This window comes from Eptesicus fuscus, chromosome 1 (assembly GCF_027574615.1).
Source record: "Eptesicus fuscus isolate TK198812 chromosome 1, DD_ASM_mEF_20220401, whole genome shotgun sequence".
NCBI classification, from domain to species: domain Eukaryota; kingdom Metazoa; phylum Chordata; class Mammalia; order Chiroptera; family Vespertilionidae; genus Eptesicus; species Eptesicus fuscus.
In genome coordinates this window covers 106,819,750-106,841,780 of record NC_072473.1, presented here as the reverse complement: position 1 = coordinate 106,841,780, position 22,031 = coordinate 106,819,750, and the positions used below count along the sequence as shown (strand labels likewise).

Sequence of the window (22,031 nt, the reverse complement as noted above, 5' to 3'; positions counted from 1 at the left end):
ATAATTTCAATGGCAAATATAAATGATAAAGAGAGAATCTTAAAGGCGGCAAGAGAGAGACAGAGAGTTACCTACAAAGGAACACCCATCAGATTGTCAAATGATTACTCAACAGAAACACAACAAGCTAGAAGTGAATGGAAGGAGGTATACAAAGTGTTGCAAAGCAAAGGACTGAATCCAAGAATACTATATCCAGCAAGACTATCAATCAAAATTGAAGGGGAAATCAGGAGCTTTGCAGACAAAAAAAGGCTCAAGGAGTTTATCACCACCAAACCAGCAATGCAAGAATTGCTAAAGGGAATACTGTAAAAAGAAGAAATAAACAGGTAAGAAGGAATACAGACACAAAAATAGATATGACTACAAACAAATACCTTTCAGTAATAACTTTAAATGTAAACGGACTAAATGCTCCAATCAAAAGATATCGAGTAGCTGAATGGATAAAAAAAAAAAAACGACCTATATATATGCTGTCTACAAGAGACCCACCTCAGAACAAGAGACTCACACCAATTGAAAGTGAAGGGATGGAAAAATATCTTTCAGGCAAATGGAAATGAAAAAAAAGCTGGGGTAGCAATACTTATATCTGACAAAATAGACCTCAAAGTAAATGCCATAACAAGAGATAAAGAAGGCCACTTCATAATACTAAAGGGAGAAATCCAAAAAGAAGAAATAATTCTGGTAAACATATATGCTCCCAATATAGGAGCACCCAAATACATAAAAAACTCCTGGAGGATTTCAAGGGAGAGATTAATAGCAATACAATCATAGTAGGAGATTTTAATACCCCATGATCACCACTGGACAAATCCTCTAAACAAAAATCAGCAAAGAAACAGCAATCCTAAATGAATCACTAGACCAGATGGAATTAATTGACATCTTCAGAACATTTCACCCGAAAGCCACAGAATATACATTCTTCTCAAGTGCACATGGGTCATTTTCAAAGATAGACCATATGCTGGGTCACAGGCAAAGTCTCTTCAAATTCAAGAAGATAGAAATTATATCAAGCGTCTTCTCAGATCACAGTGGCATAAAACTGGAAATCAACTACAATAAATACAATCCAAAGAAATCAAACACATGGAAACTAAACAGCATGCTATTAAACCATGACTGGGTCACCAGAGAGATCAAGGAAGAAATAAAAAACATCATGGCAACAAATGACAATGAAAACACAACAATCCAAAATCTATGGGACACAGCGAAAGCAGTCTTGAGAGGGAAGTTCATAGCTCTACAAGCCTATTGCAAAAAAAACAAGAAACAATGGTAATAAATTACTTAACCCTACAACTCAAAGAGCTAGGAAAAGAGCAGCAAGAAAAGCCCAGTATAACCAGAAGGAAGGAAATAACAAAGATCAGAGCGGAGATAAATGACATAGAGACCAAAGAAACAATACAAAAGATCAACAAAACCAAGAGCTGGTTCTTTGAAAGGATAAACAAGATTGATGGACCTCTAGCCAGGCTCACCAAGAAGCAAAGAGAGAGGACCCAAATAAACAAAATCAGAAATGAAAAAGGTGAAATAACAACAGACCCCGCTGAGATACAAAGGATTGTTACAAAATACTATGAACAACTCTATTCCAAAAAACTAGACAACCTGGAGGAAATGGACATATTCCTAGAAAAATATAACCTTCTAAAAATCAATCAAGAAGAATCTAAAGAGCTCAATAGGCCAATAACTATGGACGAAATTGAAGCAGTCATCAAAAAGCTTCCGGCAAACAAAAGCCCGGGGCCTGATGGCTTCACAGGAGAGTTTTACCAAACATTCAAGGAAGAACTAAAACCTATCCTCCTCAGACTATTCCAAAAAATTCAAGAGGAAGGAACACTTCCAAGCTCCTTCTATGAAGCCAGCATCACCCTAATACCAAAACCAGATAAAGACAACACAATGAAAGAGAATTACAGACCAATATCCCTCATGAACATAGATGCCAAAATCCTCAACAAAATTCTAGCAAATCGGCTCCAGCAGTACATCAGAAAGATCATACACCATGACCAAGTAGGATTTATCCCAGGAATGCAAGGATGATACAATATCCGCAAATCAATAAACGTGATACATCACATAAACAAATTGCGAGATAAAAATCACATAGTCATATCAATTGATGCAGAAAAAGCATTTGACAAAATCCAACACCCTTTCTTGATAAAAACTCTCAACAAGGTGGGAATAGAAGTCTCATACCTCAACATAATAAAAGCTATATATGATAAACCCACAGCAAACATCATACTCAATGGACAAAAACTAAAAACATTTCCCCTAAGAACAGGAACAAGACAGGGATGCCCACTCTCACCACTCCTGTTTGACATAGTACTGGAAGTATTAGCCATTGCAATTAGACAAGAAGAAGAAATAAAAGGCATCCAAATTGGAAAAGAACAAGTAAAGCTGTCTTTATTTGCAGACGACATGATATTGTACATAAAAAATCCGAAAGACTCCGTCAAAAAACTAATAGACTTAATAAATGAATTCGGCAATGTAGCAGGATACAAAATTAACGCCAAGAAATCTATGGCCTTTCTATACACCAATAGTGAACTTACAGACAGAGAGATTAAAAAGGCAATCCCATTTACCATCGCACCAAAAAAATTAAAATACCTAGGAATAAACTTAACTAAGGAAGTAAAAGACCTATATGCAGAAAACTACAGGACACTGAAAAAAGAGATAGAGGAAGACGTAAACAGATGGAAGAACATACCATGTTCATGGATTGGTAGAATCAACATCATTAAAATGTCCATACGACCCAAAGCAATCTATAGATTCAATGCACTCCCCATTAAAATACCAATGGCATATTTCACAGACCTTGAAAGAACTCTCCAAAAATTCATCTGGAATAAAAAAAGACCCCGAATAGCCACAGCAATCCTGAGAAAGAAGAATAAAGTAGGCGGGATCTCAATACCAGATTTCAAGCTGTATTACAAAGCCACTGTTCTCAAAACAGCCTGGTACTGGCACAAGAACAGACATATAGATCAATGGAACAGAATAGAGAATCCAGATATCAACCCAAACCACTAGGCTCAATTAATATTTGACAAAGGAGGCATGAACATACAATGGAGTCAAGACAGTCTCTTCAATAAATGGTGTTGGGAAAATTGGACAGATACATGCAAAAAAATGAAGCTTGATCACCAACTTACGCCATACACAACAATAAACTCAAAATGGATACAGGACTTAAACATAAGACGGGAAACCATAAAAATACTAGAGCAATCCACAGGCAGCAAAATCTCAGACATATGCCAAAAGAAATGCTTCACTGACACTGCCCCTAGGGCCATGGAAGCTAAAGAGAAAATTAACAAATGGGACTACATCAAAATAAAAAGCTTTTTCACAGCAAAAGAAACCATCAACAAAACAACAAGAAGGCCTACTGCATGGAGAACATATTTGCAAATGGCATCACTGATAAAGGTTTAATCTCCAACATTTACAGGCAGCTTATACAACTTAATAAAAGGAAGATAAATGATCCAATAAAAAAATGGGCAACAGACCTAAATAGAATATTTTCAAAAGAAGACAGAAGGAAAGCCAAGAAACACATGAAAACATGCTCAACATCACTAATTATCCGAGAGATGCAAATCAAAACAACAATGCGGTACCATCTCACACCTGTCAGAATGGCTATCATCAACAAATCAACAAACGACAAGTGTTGGCGAGGATGCGGAGAAAAAGGAACCCTCATGCACTGCTGGTGGGAATGCAGACTGGTGCAGCCACTGTGGAGAACAGTATGGAGTTTCCTCAAAAAACTGAAAATGGAACTCCCATTTGACCCAGTAATCCCACTCCTGGGAATATATCCGAAGAAACTAGAAACACCAATCAGAAAGGATATATGCACCCCTATGTTCATAGCAGCACAATTCACCATAGCTAAGATTTGGAAACAGCCTAGGTGCCCGTCAGCAGATGACTGGATCAGAAAACTGTGGTACATCTACACAATGGAATACTATGCTGCCATAAAAAAGAAGGAATTCTCATCATTTGCAGCAACCTGGATGGAATTGGAGAACATTATGTTAAGTGAAATAAGCCAGTCAATGAAAGAAAAATACCACATGATCTCACTCATTTATGGATAATAAAGAACATTATAAACTTGAACAAAAAGACAGATACAGAGACAGTAAAGCATCAAACAGACTGTCAAATTACAGGGGGAACGTTAGGGAGAGGTGGGGGAGATAAGAGATCAATCAAAGGACTTGTATGCATGCATATAAGCATAACAAACGGATGCAAAACTCTGGGGGGTGAGGGCATATATGGGAGTGGGGTGGGGGGTGGCAATGGTAAGATATGTACACATATAATACCTTAATTAAAAAAAATTAAAAAAGAAAAAACACTGAACAAACTGAAAATTGATTTTTTTTAGATTCAATGAGAATTGAAATTACAATAAAATCACCACCCTCAAATCTGCAAAAACAGGCAAATATGGAGAATTAGAGGTGAGATCAGTTTCCCTCAGAAGACGCCACTGGAGACAATAATTGATAGGAAAACACAAATGGTAATTTTGATGAATTGCAAGAGTCTGAATGTTAACTAGCTTGACAATTAAAAACTCCCAGGAACCCAACCTTGGGGACCCCAACACTTTTGTGGGTTCTGCACCGCAGGTTCTCATGGTAAAAATCTGAGAAAAATCCCCTTGTGGTTCAGAGAGGGAGAGAGAAAAGCAACCACTGTGAAAAGCTCCTAGAACATTCACCATAACAAAGGCTTGCTCCCCAAGAGAATCTAGCTTGCCAGAGCTTTACCTAACTTGGGAAGGCACAAGAGGCCAGCTCCAACCCTCTCTCATCTTCCTGTCATAAGTGAGAGGAGAAAAAGAAAAGGCTAAGGAATATTTCTAAAGGTCAAAGTTCAGGAACACAGGTCCATTAAAAATGAAATTTATTCGTAACATTATAGACTGCATCCCCTCCAGCACACCTTGCCACCACATCAATAGGACTCCAGTATAATATCAGGATTACAGTTGAGAGAGCTAAAGACATAGACTCTATTTTTAAAAGAATTCTTAGAAACACAATGATAGAGAAAAACAAGGAAATTCAAAGAAACTGAAGCCCAGTACTTACAAAATGAACAAGTAACAAAAAAATAAAAATAAACAAATCAGACTATTCAAACTAAAAAGCTTCTGCACAGCAAAGGAAACCAACAAAATGAAAAGATAGCCTATTAATGAGAAAAAATATTTGCAAATCACAAATCTGATTTCATATAACTCAATAGCAAAGAAACAATCAGATTAGCAAATGGCCAAAGGAACTGAAAAGACATATTTCCAAAGAAGACATACAAATCACCAACAGGTACACGAAGAGGTGTTCAACATCACTAATCAGCAGGGAAATACAAATCGAAACCACAATGAGCTATCACCTCACATATGTTAGAATGGCTATCATAAAAAATACAAGAGATAACAAGTATTGGGGAGGATGTGGAGAAAAGGGAACCCTTGTGCATTGTTGGTGGGAATGTAAATTGGTGCAGCCACTACAGAAAACAGTATGGAAGTTCTTCAAAATATTAAAGATAATTATACCATATGATTTAGTAATTCCATTTCTGGGTATTTATCCAAAGGAAACAAAATATCTATCTGGAAGAGATATCTGCATCCCCATGTTTATAGCGCCATTACTTATAATAACTATCCACAAAACATGGAAGCAACCAAAGTGTCCATCAACAGATGAATGGGTAAAAAACATGTGACTAGATAGATGATAGATAGATAGACAGAAGATAGATAGATAGATAGATAGATAGATAGATAGATAGATAGATAGATAGATGATAGATAGAGTGAAATACTACTCAGCTATAAAAAAGAGGAAACATTAGCATTTGCAACAACATGGATGGATCTTGAGAGTATTATGTTAAGTGAAATAAGTCAAACGAAAGAACAAAAGCTGTGCAATTTCACTCATATTTGGAAAATAAAACTAAAAAAGAAACAAACCAACAAAAAAAAAAACACACACACACAAAAACAAACGTATAGATATAGACAACAGATGGTTACTAGAATTGAAGAAGGCGGGGTAAGGCAAAATGGGTAAAGGTTAGTATATGGTGATAGATGGAAACTAGACTTTTGATGGTAAGCACAGTACAGTGTATACAGATATTAAATTATAGTATTCACAGATAATAGAGTGGTGAAGGCCGGGGAAAGGCTGGTGCGGGGTGGAAGACGTCAATGGGAAAAACAAAGGGGACATCTGTAATACTTTCAACAATAAGAAAAAAGAAAAAAATATAGTATTGTCCACCTGAAACGCATATATTGTTATCAATTAATGTTATCTCAATTGTAAAAAAAGAAAGAAAAGTTACAGGCCAATATCCCGATTAATATAGATGCAAAAATCTTCAACAAAACACTAACAAACCAAATTCAACAGCATATTAAAAGGATTATACACCATGACCAAGTGAGATTTATCCCTAGGATGCAAGAATAGTTCAACACATGAAAATCAATCAACACCACATTAAAAGGACAAAGGATAAAAATCACAGAATCATTTCAATAGATGTAGAAAAGTCATTTGACATGATTTAACACTCTTTTTTATTAAAAAAACACTCAACTAATTAGGAATAGAAAGAAATTACATCAACATTAAAAGGCCATAGATGAAAAGCATACAGTTAACATCATACTCAATTGTGAGAAACTGAAAGCTTTCCCTATAAGATTCAGAACAAGGTATGGCCGAAACCGGTTTGGCTCAGTGGATAGAGCGTCAGCCTGCGGATTCAAGGGTCCCAGGTTCGATTCCGGTCAAGGGCATGTACCTTGGTTGCGGGCACATCCCCAGTAGGGGGTGTGCAAGAGGCAGCTGATCCATGTTTCTCTCTCATCGATGTTTCTAACTCTCTATCCCTCTCTCTTCCTCACTGTAAAAAATCAATAAAATATATTTTTTTAAAAAAAGAAGAAAAAAAAAGAACAAGGTATGGATGTCCACTTTTGCTACTTCAATTCAACATAATACTGGAAGTCCTAGACAGAGCGATTAGACACAAAAATAATTAAAAGTCATCCAAATAGAAAAGGAAGTGAAATGATCTCTGTTTACAGATGACATGACTTTATATGTAAAAAACACTAAGTAATACAGATCTTAGCTATTGTAAATAACACTTCTATTAATATAGGGGTGCATACATTATTTCTGATTGGTGCTTTGGGTTCCTTTGGCTATATTCCTAGAAGTTGGATTACCGGTCAAGTAGGAGTTCCATATTTAATATTTTTAGGAAACTCCATACTGTTTTCCATAATGGCTGCACCAGTCTGCATTCCCAGCAGCAGTGTACTAGAGTTCCCTTTTCTCCACATCCTTGCCAGCACTTGTCATTTTTTGATTTGTTGATGGTAGCCATTCTGACAGGTGCGAGCTGATACCTCATTATTGTTTTAATTTGCATCTCTCTGATGATTAGTGACTTTGAGCATTTTTCATACATCTCTTGGCCATCTGTATATCCACTTTGGAGAGGGCTTTATTTAGGTCTTTGCCCATTTTTTAACTGGGATGTTTGTGTTCCTTTTGTTAAGTTGTATGTGTTCCTTATATATTTTGGACATTAACTTCTTATCAAATGTATCTTTGCCAAATATGTTTTCGCACACAGTGGGCTCCCTTTAATTTTGTTGATGGTTTCTTTTGCTGTTTAGAAGCTTTTTATTTTGATGTAGTCCCATCTGTTTATTTTCTACTTGGTTTCCTTTGCCCTAGAAGCTGTATCAGTAAAGATATTGCTACAACAAATGTCCGCTATTTTGCTGCCTATACTAGTAGCTTTTTCTAAGATTTTTATGGTTTCCCATCTTACGTTTAAGTCCTTTATCCATTTTGAGTTTATTTTTGTGTGTGGTGTAAGTTAGTGGTCTAGTTTAATTTTTTTTCATGTAACTGTCCAATTTTCCCAACACCATTTATTGAAGAGACTATCTTGACTCCATTGTATGCTCTTGCCCCCTTTGTCAAATATTAATTGGCTTGGGTCAATTTCTGGGTTCTCTATTCTGTTCCATTTATCTATATGCCTGTTCTTGTTCCAATATCAGGCTGTTTTGATTACAATGGCTTTGTAGTATAACTTGATATCTGATATAGACTTTTAAATCAAGTGCCTGGCACATAGTCAGTGTTATTATTAGCTAATATGAGCTTTAAGCAGTTGGGCCACTTGCCTAAATAACCCAGAGTCATGGCTTCTCTTTCTATAAACTCAACTTCCATATTTACTATTCCATAAGAATTCATAACTTTGATCAGGAGAATAAAATGTACCTTCAAATAGCAACTGCTGGATTCTACGTTAAAGATGTCCTTACATAACAGCTCTATGAAGTCAATAAAGCTCCTTACAAATCAGAAAGAAAAAAAAAAACACCCACAAAATTACTGCCACTTCTGAGGGTCAGTATCAACTAGTGTTCTAGCCTGGCTCTAGGAGTTCAAATTTGGGCTAGATTAAGAGAAGAATATTCTTTTCATTACTGAGCAGTCTCCAGAATTTGTGTCCATTATGAATCTAGTCTCCAGGTTAAGTCCTAAGCACCTGTGTGTGTTGTTCTTGCTACTGTCCCACCCAGATTTCTAGCACATGATTTCAAAGTTAAAACTGCATCTTTAAGCCTATCATACAGTGTTCTGGCCCAGATAAATGTCTCAGCAAATGTGTCAGGGATAGGTAATCAGAGGGTAAAGGAAGGTAAGAGATTTATCCTAGTCCCTTGCAAGAACTCTTAAAAGAGACACTATTATTCTGCTGCTCTCCATTGAATCAGAAATAATTTATATTCAGTATATAATTACTATAAGCCCTTTGCTTGAAGTACCTGCCACAAAATTCACAGTGTTAGTTTCCTTCCACTTTTCCATGTTAATAGCTGCCTTTTAGCCATAACACTGTCTGAGACTCCCCCTACCAGAAAATAGAAAATTGAAAGAGATTAACCTAAGCAGTTTAGCTACTTGCCAGCTACCCAGATAAAACATTCACTGGGGCAGGGAAAGGCTAACCCATTGGATCTAAATAGAATTTTACTTCAGGAACACCTTCTCCAATCTTCCTCTCACCCCATACTAAATTGATACCATGTTGCAAATTCTCACTGCATCCTTTTAATTACCCTTTAGTATACAACATGTTTACAATATTTAATTTCATGCCTGCATTTCCCTCAAGATTCTATGCTCCATAAAGAGAAGGACCTTCTCTTCTTTGTTCACTGCTGTATCCCCACCAGCTAGTACAGGATCTTGCACATATTAGGTGCTCAGTAGATTATTTGTTGAATTGATAAATACTCAATCCATGTAACAATGAATCAATTCCTGGCATGATGAATGGAAATAATTAAGAGTTCTACCGGAGAACTTAGATTTCCAAATGAGATGGTCCTAGGAAAGGGTCTCATTGTAAAACAGTTTATTTGGGGAAATGTTAACAATTTACCTGTGTTGGGTGAGTACATTTACAGCCGAAGGATGATTTGCACAGTAAGCCAAATACATAGATTTAAAATGAGGCATGAGGTTCAGTAGACAACCTCCTACTTTGTGTTGGTTTTCTGGAAATCTGTAGGTAAAAAAGGTGGAATACAATGTAAAACAGGAAATAGGGGAGAAAGGAAGATGATTCAAATTAATACCAGGAACATGCACACATTTCAAATTCTGCCAAAGTTAAAAGAGAAACTATATTACAACCATTTTATCCATGAAACATAAATTCTTGACTATTGCTTTAACTCTAGTCACTAAACATAGGCCAATACATAGGGTCAGATACTTACTTGGAATCAGTAGGTAGGGTTTTCTTCTAAAATGCTTGTTCAAATTATAATATTCAAATTTTCTTGGCTACACTAAAAATACTCTTGGCTAATTTAGATGAAGTTCAAGTACAGACAAAACTAATAAAATCCAAAAAGAAGTATTACATAGTCTTAGTGGCCTGGTGGATGCTAGGCAGGGTGGCCTCAAGATTTTTTAAATTACAAGCCACCTGCTTTAATTTATGGAAAAATCAGACAAACACCAGGAAGAAAAAAATACTCAGGATTCCACCATTCAGAGATACCTATTATAACAATTTTGTCATATTCATTGGACTTTTTTCTACATGTTTCTCTATAAAATGGAAAATAAAGATCCCAAATCTAGTTTGTAATCTGCTCTTCTCACTTAGTCTTTCCATATGAATAATCTGGATCCTTATCAGCATTTGGAATGGCTCCTCAGATCTCTGTGGGCTCTTACCATCTCCTTCCCTAGACAATCATCTGTGTCCCATCAATAAGTCGGGGGGTGGCCAGGGAGAGGTCAATGGGGGGAAAAGGGAACATATGTAATATTATATATAATACTTTAAACCAGGCGTCCTCAAACTGCGGCCCATGGGCCACATGCGGCCCGCCGAGGACATTTATCCGGCCCACCGGGTGTTTTCGCTGCCGCTGCCTGTCCTGCTTAGCAGCTGACTTGTCCCGGGCCCCCAGTGCGCATGTGTAGAATGTGCGCCGCACTCTCCGACTCCCCTCCTTCTCTCTGAGGGACAGTGAACTGGCCCCCTGTTTAAAAAGTTTGAGGAACCCTGCATAAATAATTTTTTAAAAAAATAAGAAATCAATTACTATTAAATAAATAAAATTTTTTAAAAAGAAACACATAATCGCCCCAATTTCCCTATAGATGATCAGAGTCATCAACTTCTCCAAAATACACTGCTTGGAACATTAATCCTGCTACAGAATTATATTGCCTGGCGATCATTATAGTTCATTTTGTAGTATGAAGTTGAATACCTCAACAATCTAGCTAGCCATGAAATATGTGTTTTGGTTCACAGAAAGATACGTTTCCTTTCCCCACTTTTCATGTCTTTCAACTATTAGTATAATAGACATGATACCAGGAGTAATTAAAAGAGAAAAACAAGCTTGTGAAACTGAATGAATAATCTGAATAACTTTTCCAAGTAATTTACAATGTACAAAAGAAAATACCTAATCGATGTCAAAGGCATCATCCATGGTTAATTGAGACCTTATTTGTCTCTTATACTGACCAGAAGCAGTAAACTTATGTGATTTTAAAATAAAGACAAAAATGCAACTAGTGATTTGACACTGTACCACCACCTGCTGCATCCACTCTGCTCTGGGACAATTTACTTAAGTTGTACTAAATGCATACATATAAAGTGCCTCTGTCTAAGACAAAAATTAAAAGGAAAATAAAATAAAAACAATATTGCTAGCTATCCTTATGGCAATATGTGACACTTACTTTGAACATTCTTCCAAGGCTTGGCAGAGTGTCTGCTGAAATGTGCATACTTCCTCAAAGTTCCCCAATAAAGATGTAAACTCCACAGTACTCAGACTGAAAAAAAATAACATATATATATATATATAGTGTCAGTGAATAGAACTTGAGGATGATTCTATTTATCTCCCTCTAGTCCAGTGAGCTGATAATTTGCTAGGAAGTAGCATATGAATCAAGGGAAGCAATCCATATATTTTAACTTTTTTTAAAATTTATGCCAACTCCAGTTTTAAGCAACTTTCTAAAGCTTCTTTCCTTGATTTCCCTTTTCTATAATAAGAATAATGATCCTAAATAAAACAAGTGTTTATAAGGTATTTTATGTATTTTTCAGGTATTTTATGAATAAATTAATAACAAGTATTTAATATCTAAGTATCTACAGAGAACAGATTGGTGTTTGTCACATATGGGGGGTAGGGGTTGACAAAAATGGGTAAAGGAAATCAAAAGGTATAAACTTCTAGTTATAAAATAAATGTCATGGAGATGCAATGCACAGCATAGTGACTATCCTATATAATAAAGAGCTAATACGCAAATGGTCATCATGCCCTCACACCATCACGCCATAACGGCATAACGGCTCAGACACTCAACACTGGGGAGAGAGAAATAGGGACCAGCCAGGCACAAATGAGCTCGTGAGAGAGAAATAGGGATCAGCCAGGCTGCAGCCGAGGAGAGGGTCAAACCACCTGCCCTGTGGTCCCGGGCGCCAGCAGCTGTGCCTGCGGCTGCAGCCTGGCCCAGCCCAGAAGAGGACAAGCCGCATGCCCCATGGTCCCAGGTGCCAACAGCTGGGGCTGCGGCCCGCGAGAGGGACAAGTCACCCACCCACAGTCCCCTGCGGCTGCAACCGACCTGGGCGAAGCCAGCCCAGGTCCTGCGTGCCTGCAACCGGCCGGAAGAGGGAATCCTGGGCCCCGGGTGCAGGGTGAGGCAGAGGTGGTTATGGATGATCAGGCCAGCAGGGGAGCAGTTAGGGGTGATCAGGCAGGTAGGCAGAGGTGGTTAAGGGCAATCAGGCAGGCAGAGGTGGTTAGGGGAGATCAGGCAGGCAGGCAGGTGAGCGGTTAGGAGCCAGCAGTCCTGGATTGCAAGAGGCAGTCAGACATCCCCTGAGGGGTCCCGGATTGGAGAGGGTGCAGGCCAGGCTGAGGAGAACCACTCCCACCCCCCGTGCACAAATTTCATGCACTGGGCCTCTAGTAGTTAATAATACTGCACTACATATTTGAAAGCTGTTAAGAGGGTGGATCTTAGTAGTTCTCATCACAAGAAAAAAAGAATTCTGTAACTATATAGGGTGATGGCTGTTAACTAGACTTATTGTGGTAATCATTTCACAATATAAATATATATCTATCAAATAATTATGCTGTACACTTGAAACTAATACAATGATATATGTCAATTATACCTCAATAAAAACATCTCAGCATCTAAACATGTAAAATACATCATAGGTGGCGATAAATGTAAAAAAATGTGAGTACTCTCTTCTAGAAGAACTGGGAAAATAATTGAAAGGTATTATATATGCTAATATAATACACAGGGGAAAATAGCAAACTCCAGTTTCTCCTATATTAAAATGCACATTAATCAACTAAAAGAACTCTTTATGAGAGGAAGTAGGAGAAAGTAGTACTGATTTCTTTCTTTGTTTTTGGAGTGGGATGGAGTAAAACAAAAGCAAACTGAACAATTTTGTCCAGGGCCTCTATATTAAAATTTTTCTCATTCATTCTTCCCCTATCAAAACAGAAACAGACTCATAGATACACAGAACAGACTGATAGTTGCCAGAGGGGAAGTTGGTTGGGGGACTGGGTGAAAAAGATGAAGGAATTGAGAAGTACAGATTGATAGTTATAAAATAGTCACAGGGATGTCAATCACAGTGTAGAAAATATAGTAAATAATCTATACTAATAAAAAGGTAACATGCTAATTAGACGGGACATCTTCTGGGTGACCTTCTGGACATCCTTCCAGACAAAGCCATGGTGGCAGGGCTGAGGCAGAGGCAGTTAGGGGTGATCAGGCCGGCAGGGGAGAGCATTTAGGGGGATCAGGCCAGCAGGGGAGAGCAGTTAGGGGGATCAGGCTGCAGGAGAGAGCAGTTAGGGCGATCAGGCCAGCAGGGGAGAGCTGTTAGGAGTGATTAGGCAGGCAGGCAGAGATGTAAAAGGTGATGAGGCAGGGAGAAACCAAGATGGCAGCATAGGTAAACACCTAAACTGCAGCCTCACACAACAATTTCAAAAATACAACTAAAAGACAAAACGGACATCATCCAGAACCACAGGAAAGCTGACTGACTGGAAATTCTACAACTAGAAGGAAAGAGAAAACCACAAGGAAAATCAGAGGAGCTGTAAAAGCCTGAGGTACAGAGACATGGGCGTGCACGTGCGGAGAGGACGGAGCCGGAGAGGACAGGGCGGCTGAGTGCCTGCCTGGCGTTCTCTAGCGGGAAGGAGATAAAAGCTCCGGACTGCGTTGAACCCCAGTTCCGGGTGAGACCCTGGGGACCCAGGCTCATACTGGGGGAATCTGGGCTGTAAGGCGGAAACTCAGGGGAGCGGCAAAAGGCAGAGCTCCCGAGGCACGCACATGAATGTACGCAGAGGACGGACTTTTGACTGTGCCGCTGGATTGCCCTAGCGGGAAGGAGACAAAAGCTCTGGACTGCACTGAACCCTGGTTCTGACTGCACTGAACCCCAGTTCCAGGCGAGAATCTGGGAATCCAGATTCATTGGGGTAGAGACTAGACTGTCTGGCAGCGGGCGAAACTCATGGGCACCTTTCTCTCAGAGGTGCTTGCAGCGCGTACCGAGGGACACTGAGGAACACTGAGACCCAGGAACCTCATAGGGCGGGGCTGACAGGAAGACAAGGCTGTAGGCTCCACCCTGAAACTCCACCCCATCCAAGCTGAGCACAGAGGCTCTTGCAATTTTGCAAGTCTTGTCTCATAAGGCTGTCTCCAGCACAGAAGTTCTCCCAGCATAGACACAGCTGATCCTCACAGCCAGTTGGCCTGGAGGTCAACTCCTCCCACTGATACCAACAACAATCAAGACTTAACTACAACAAGGCTGTACACACAGTCCACAAAGGGATGCACCAACAGTGTCCACCTCAGGTAACTGGGGAGGCCGAGCCACTGGGCCACATAGGACACCCAGCACACAGAGCTACCCTACCAACTCAGGGAAGCAGCGAAAATGCAGAGACAAAGAAACAGATCACAAACAAAAGAAATGGAGGAAAACAAACAACTGGAGAGTTCAAAACCACGGTTATAAGGTTTTTCAAGAATTTCCTAGAAAAGGCCGATAAATTTAGCGAGACCCTCGAGGATATGAAAAAGGACCAACTAGAAATTAAACATACACTGACTGAAATAAAAAATATTATACAGACACCCAACAGCAAACTAGAGGAATGCAAGAATCAAGTCAAAGATTTGAAATACAAAGAAGCAAAAATCACTCAACTGGAAAAGCTAAAAGAAAAAAGAATCCAAAAATTTGAAGATAGTGTAAGAAGCCTCTGGGACAACTTCAAGCGTACCAACATCAGCATTATGGGGGTGCCAGAAGAAGAGAGAGAGCAAGATACTGAAAACCTATTTGAAGAAATAATGACAGAAAACTTCCCCCACCTGGTGAAAGAAATAGACTTACAAGTCCAGGAAGCGTACAGAACCCCAAACAAAAGTAATTCAAAGAGGACCACACCAAGACACATCATAATTAAAATGCCAAGAGCAAAAGACAAAGAGAGAATATTAAAAGCAGCAAGAGAAAAACAGTTAATTACCTACAAGGGAGCACCCATACGATTGTCAGCTGATTTCTCAACAGAAACTATGCAGTCCAGATGGGAGTGGCAAGAAATATTCAAAGTGATGAATAGCAAGAACCTACAAACAAGAGTACTCTACCCAGCCAAGCTGACATTCAGAATTGAAGGTCAGCTAAAGAGCTTCACAGATAAGAAAAAGCTAAAGGAGTTCATCACCACCAAACCAGTATTATATGAAATGCTGAAAGGTATTCTTTAAGAAGAGGAAGAAGAAGAAAAAGGTAAAGATAAAAATTATGAACAACAAATACATATCTATCAACAAGTGAATCTAAAAATCAAGTGAATTAAAAATCTGATGTACAGAATAAACTGGTGAATATAATAGAATCAGGGGCATAGAAAGGGAGTGGACTGACAACTCTCAGGGGGAAAGGGATGTGGGGGGTGCGGGAAGAGACTGGACAAAAATCATATACCTATGGATGAGGACAGTGGGGGGAGGTAAGGGAAGAGGGTGGAATGGGAACCAGGTGGAGGGGAGCTATGGGGGAAAAAAAGAGGAACAACTGTAATAATCTGAACAATAAAGATTTATTAAATTAAAAAAAATTGACCTATGGTAAAAAAATAAAAAAGGTGATCGGGCAGGCAAGCAGAGGCAGTTAGGGGCAATGAGGCAGGCAGGGGAGCAGTTAGGGGCATCAGGCAGGCAGGCAGAGTGGTTAGGGGCAATCAGGCAGGCAGGCAGGTGAGCAGTTAGGAGCCAGCAGTCCCAGATTGCAAGAGGGATGTCCGACTGCCGGTTTAGGCTCGATCCCACAGGCATAGGGCCTAAACCAGCAGTTGGACATCCCCCGAGGGGTCCCAGATTGTAAAGGGTGCAGGACAGGCTGAGGAATACCCCCCTCCTGTGCACAAATTTTGTGCCCTGGGCCTCTAGTATTGTAATAACTATGTATGGTGCCAGGTGGTACTGAAAATATCTAGCCACCATGCTGTACATTTGAAACTAATATAAAATAATATTGAATGTAAACTGTAATTGAAAAAAATACTAATAGGTGATAACAACAAGAGCTAACAACACTCATATAGAACTTAACACTTATGCAAGCATTTTACAAATAATAACTCATTTGAACCTTACAATAACTTTATGATGTAGGTACTATTGTTTCTATCTTACTTCTAAGGAAACCCAGGCACAGGAAGGTTATGCAAATCACTCCAAGTCACAAAGCTAGTAAATAGCAAAGTCAAAATTTGAATCAAAACATTCTAGCTCCAGAGCCACACACTTAACCACTTTTTGGGAGAAAACTTGACTGAAGATTTACTTACAAGGCCAGTATCTGCCTTAACAGGCCACATGTCCTTTCTCCTTAGTATAGTAATACTAAGGGAATATTTCCAAGAGACTAATTTTTGCTGACAAAGAAAAGGAAGATCCCAACAAATGTTACCAATAACCCCTAGAGTATAAAAAGCTCCCAGTTCCTCTACTCTAATGTCTTCCTGAACCAAGCTAGAAAACCCCTCTTATGGGTGTCAAAAGTGAAACCTTCAGCCAGCTTCCCTGGTTGTAACTCTATCACAGCCCCAAGAACTTGACTGGGGGCTTATTTGGCCCCTTCAGGATCAGACAATAAACAATCTGGTTTGGCTCAAATCACTCTGCGGTCTCCAAGACAGAACCAATGGAAACTTACTATAACCACGTTTTGAATTTATTTGGGAACAGTTCAGTTCTGACTCAGGTCTCTCACCTTCTCTGACCTGGCTCTTCCTTTCCTTTCCTCATACTGTTTCTTGATTACTAATCAGTCACTCCTTCATTTGAAATCTTACCATCTCCCCTCCCAGGGTTACCACTTCAGTGTCCCTCTCCTCCTCTGCCTGTCACCTCCAGAAAAATGAAAGGCATATTTCACTCGGTGGCAGGAGACAAAATGGTCCAATCTGGCCACTGACTGGTTGTGTGATGGGTACAGTAGCCTTTATGGACTTCAGTTTTCTTATTTATTTAGTGGGGACAGTCATTTCTTCCAGGCCACTGGACCCAATAATTCATTGAGGTTCCATTCAGCTCTAAGAACCACGATTCATAGAACACTTCATGTTTTACATAAATAATGACAAAAGACATTTTGTTGAATATGTTTAAACTCTTACAAAACACAGGAATACAAAGTCCTTTCATACTGAAATAAGATTCCCATAGTACCATGAAAATAACCAAGTGCGAAATTTAGCAAGACATTATGCCTAAGCAAACATGATTTGGGAAAAAAGAACAAAAGTAGTGAAATATATTAAACTTATTTAAGCCTGAAGTCAATAGTTTAGGCAACTATCTAACAAAAATAAACTCTTACTAAAGTAAAAGAGGAGGCTTTTGTTTTCCATTATATGGACCAACTGCTAAATTTTTTATTTGACTTACAGATCATAATCTGTAGTAAAGATTAATAAATTAACATAAAAACAAACAAATGCAGTGAGGCACTATTTGTTAAATATACTATTCCTACAAGCACACAAAAAATGAATGGCCAATATTTTTTATTTGTGAAAATTAAGTTTTCAATTCAGGCCTCAGACAATCATCTCAGGTTTGTAAGACCAGAATAAGTTTAGAACATTTTATTTAAAAAAAAAAAACACATTTTAGCATCTCTTTATCATTCACTTTTGCCTGGGTAAAATACTGCTTTGAATTGTTCTTATGAACATTCATAAAATGCCGTACTTTTTCCACTCTCAGTGCATGGGAAAGAGTTTCTGCCCTTGCAAGCAAAGGTCAGAGTGAGCAAAATAATTTTCAGTTTATGTGCTTTCTGGATAAAAACACCAGCAAGCTCTTTTTCTGTGAGGTAAAACCAGATGTATGACTTAAAACATATAACATAAAAATTGTGAGAGACAGAAATGAAGATCTACTCATCCCTTCCACAGCCAGAAGAGAAAGAAAGCCAAGCTCTTTTCTGTTGCCTTGACCATGTTCTTAGCAACCTGTGATCTGTGGAAATTCTTCTAAAGGGCAATATCAATTATTCAGTGACGTGAGAGCAATGACTCCATATGCTGATGTTATCTTGCTTTATTTAGTGAGGGATTTCAAATGTAAATCTTACTTGTTATTGGACTGCAGGGGTCTTAAGTAAGTAACAAGAAGAGACTGAAGTTCTTTAGCATAATCTTTTTCAGTGTCTAGTATGTTCTGTAACACCTGTGGAGAAACAAAAATCAAGGCATTGTAATTGTCAGGACAGTCAGTCCAAGGTAAAATTATAACTTTAGATCTTTTAATCAAATTACTAGATCAACATCCCATTTACTCAGGCTAGCGGTGTAAGTAAGAAGCACAAAGTCTGAATGCACTTTGTTTCATTATAGCAAACTACTTTTATAATTGCATCACAAGAAAAGTCTCAGCTAACAAAGGATCATTATTCCCATTTTATGTATGGAAAAATTGAGACCAGCTACCTTAATCCATAGAACAGGTCCTTGAATAATGTTATTTTCTTCAAAATCGTTATGTTAATGAGATGCTGTAGGAATCTAACTCTTGTTTATATCAATTAGTCCAGCGGTCGCCAACCGGTGCTCCATGGACCACTGGTGGTCCGTGAGGTCCGAAAGGTTGGCGACTGCTGATAGTCTATGGTAAAATTCGTTTTGTTATACATCATTTCACTTAAAGTCATAGAACCTCTCGACGGTGTTGTAAGGACTTATTGTAGAGATTCAATCAATATCAAGATAATATAACAATAATGTCAAACATCACAAAAGATTTTTAAGTTATGTTTTTGATAAGACCTTTAGGGAACAAAATCGGAGGACACTGAATTTTCAAACAGGGTTAAAACTGGTCTTTTAATAAAGATAAAAGGTGTTAGTCTGAACAATTCAAAGAGAAAAGGAAGCTGAAATGTGAGAAATTTAACAAGGGAAATAATACTTACCAGTATTATTAATGACAAACCAGTTAAATCCTATAGGCAAAACAACCAATGTTCAGGCCCATAATTTCTCTTCCCCCATCAGTTCTAGGGTCACACTCCATTTCCTAGCCTCTCTGGAGGCACCTACAGCTTTCACTTTGAGCTCCTAAGGATAACCAAGCTTACATTTTGATATATTTTCTCTTATATAGACTAATTCTTTCAACAAAAAAATCATTGAATGTCTAGTCAATGCCAAATGCTATGTTGTCCCCAGGGAGTTTCCACTATATTTGTAGAGGGAGATATTAAACAAGACAATGAGGGATCACAAGACAATGTAAAGCATTCTTAGCTAGGAGAGGCCCCTGAGCCTACCAATATGCCAGACATATACTCACAAGACAATGCACGATAACCTGCTTTTGAAAGATGGAATAAACAATGCAAGTGGAGCCCAGGTAGAAGTGGGCTTTTTGGGAATCAACTGGTCTAGAGGGTGGTCATCCACACTTTGCTATTGACTGACAGGTTGCTTCAAATTTAAGGCTTTGCTCACCTCATCTCCAATCATGACATTTCATCTACCTCCAGCGACCATTGTGAAGAGATAGTAAGACACTGTACAGGTAGGTGCTGGGTGAGTGGTAAACAGTCCGAACAATTTAAGGGGTTAAAAAGGTTTGTGAATGGCAGCAGTGTTGACATTTCAGACCAGATAATTCTTTGCTGTGAGGGGATGCCCTGTGCACTATAAGATGTTGAGCAGCATCCTATATCCACTGGATGCCAGTTGCATGCCATCCCCTACTCCAGTTAGGACAACCAAAAATGTCTCTAGACATTGTCAAATGTCACCAGAAGGGTAATATCACTCCCTAGTTGAGAACTACTGATTTAGAAGAACACAGGACACAGGGTGGCTTCAAAAACTGGGGATTATAATCAGAGAAAGACAAATACCACATGATTTCACTTATATGTGGAATCTAATGAACAAAATAAAGTGAAAAACAAAATAGAACCAGAAATATAGATACACGGAACAAACAGACAACTGTCAGAGTGAAGAGGGGAGAAGGGACTGAATGAAAGAAGGTGAAGGGATTAACCAAAGAACATATACACTGAGTAGCCAGATTATTATGATCTCTGAACGCATAATAATCTGGCCACTCAGTGTATATCCTATATAATAAAAGGCTAATATGCAAATTGTCCCCCTCGACCAGGAGTTTGACCAGCAGGCAGGCTGGCCAACCCCCCATGTCCCCTCCTCCTGGCCAGGCTGGCTGGACCCCACCCATGCACAAATTCATGCACCGGGCCTCTAATATATATATATATACACACACATACTGAGTGGTCAGATTATTATGCATTCAGAGATCATAATAATCTGGCCACTCAGTGTATGTATGCCACATACACACAAACAACAGTGTGGTGATGGCCAAAAGGAAGGGGGCTGGGGCTGGGTGAAGGCTGGCAAAGGGGTAGAAAATGGAGATATGGGTATTTGTAATAAGGTCAACAATAAAAAGCAAAAAAAAAAAAAAAAGCTGGGGCTTAAATGGTAGCCCTTCCTCCCCAGCCACTAATGTCTACTCTCAGTTCCTCTCTTCCTCAGAAACTATTCTTTAAAGGTATAAATGTAAATCCAGGGGCCTGGTGGAACTAATGCTCTCTGAAATGAATCCAATAATGAAATGGAAATGTCACCCCTATACAAAGTCTAAGCACAATAAAGGGAATTAGAAACTAACTTGAGATTAATTTTCAAAAACACATAAAAAAACCATATGGAAAGCAGTTAAAGCAGTGCTTAGGAGACAAATATATAGCTGTGAATGCCATCAAATAATGGCAATAAATATATATCTATCAACAAATGAATCTAAAAGTCAAAAATAAACAATGAATCTAGTGAACAAAATAAATTGATGAATAAAATAAAATCAGAGACATGGAAGCATGGGACAGACTGACAAATCTCAGCAGGAAGTGGAGAGGAGGGTGGGATGAGATTAACCAAAGATCTTACCTATGGACACAGACAGTAGGGTGGTGAAGGCCTGGGGCGGGGCAGAAACCAGATGGAGGCGGAGGCAATGGAGGGAAGAGGGGGACATCTGTAATACTCTCAACAATAAAGACTTAAAAATTAAATTAAAAAGCCAAAAGAAAAAGGTAAATTTGGACTTCTGGTTTCTAGTCTTGCATTTAAGAAGCTTGTAAGTCATTACTCTATCCTAATAACAAGTAAATAGCTGAACAAACTGAAAGAAAACTTATCTTCTCTTATATCTGTCAGTGAATTGTGGTCATGGGGAAAACACTACTCCCCAAATTGGAGAAACAGACAGAAAGATACAGAGAATCAAAACTTGCTAGAGAGGAAACCCAGGAGCAGAAGTCTCCATGGGAACTGATACCTGGGTAGGAAAAAATGATGAATAGCTGGGGACTGAATGCAAAACAGTATGAAAGTTAAAAACTCCAGGGACCCAGTCACAGGGGAGTATACCCACACTTCTGTGAGTTTTACTTCCAGTAGCTCTAAAGGGTTCTCACAATGAAGATAGGAGGATAATCGCACTCATGCTTCAGTAAATTCTGTTCTTTGTAATAAGGTTTCCTCTCAAGAGAGCAATAATTTTACCATAACCTAATCTATTGGGGTTTTATCAAAGCCTAACATATCTAGGAGAAGGGAAATACCTAATTCTGGTCTTGAAGTCCCACCTAAGGGAGGAAAAAGAAAAAAAACT

General features: G+C 38.7%; 1 protein-coding gene across 1 annotated transcript in view; it reads right to left on the bottom strand.

Annotated features, from left to right (window-relative positions):
- The window catches only part of ARHGEF6 (Rac/Cdc42 guanine nucleotide exchange factor 6), a 142,702-nt gene that overhangs the window by 40,709 nt on the left and 79,962 nt on the right, over positions 1–22,031 (bottom strand). The window contains exons 7-9 of the mRNA XM_008159144.3: positions 18,445–18,539; positions 11,445–11,540; positions 9,610–9,732 (exon numbers count right to left, since the gene is read on the bottom strand). Of these exons, the coding sequence (XP_008157366.1) occupies positions 9,610–9,732; positions 11,445–11,540; positions 18,445–18,539 (314 nt within the window). The remainder of the gene's footprint in view (positions 1–9,609; positions 9,733–11,444; positions 11,541–18,444; positions 18,540–22,031) is intronic.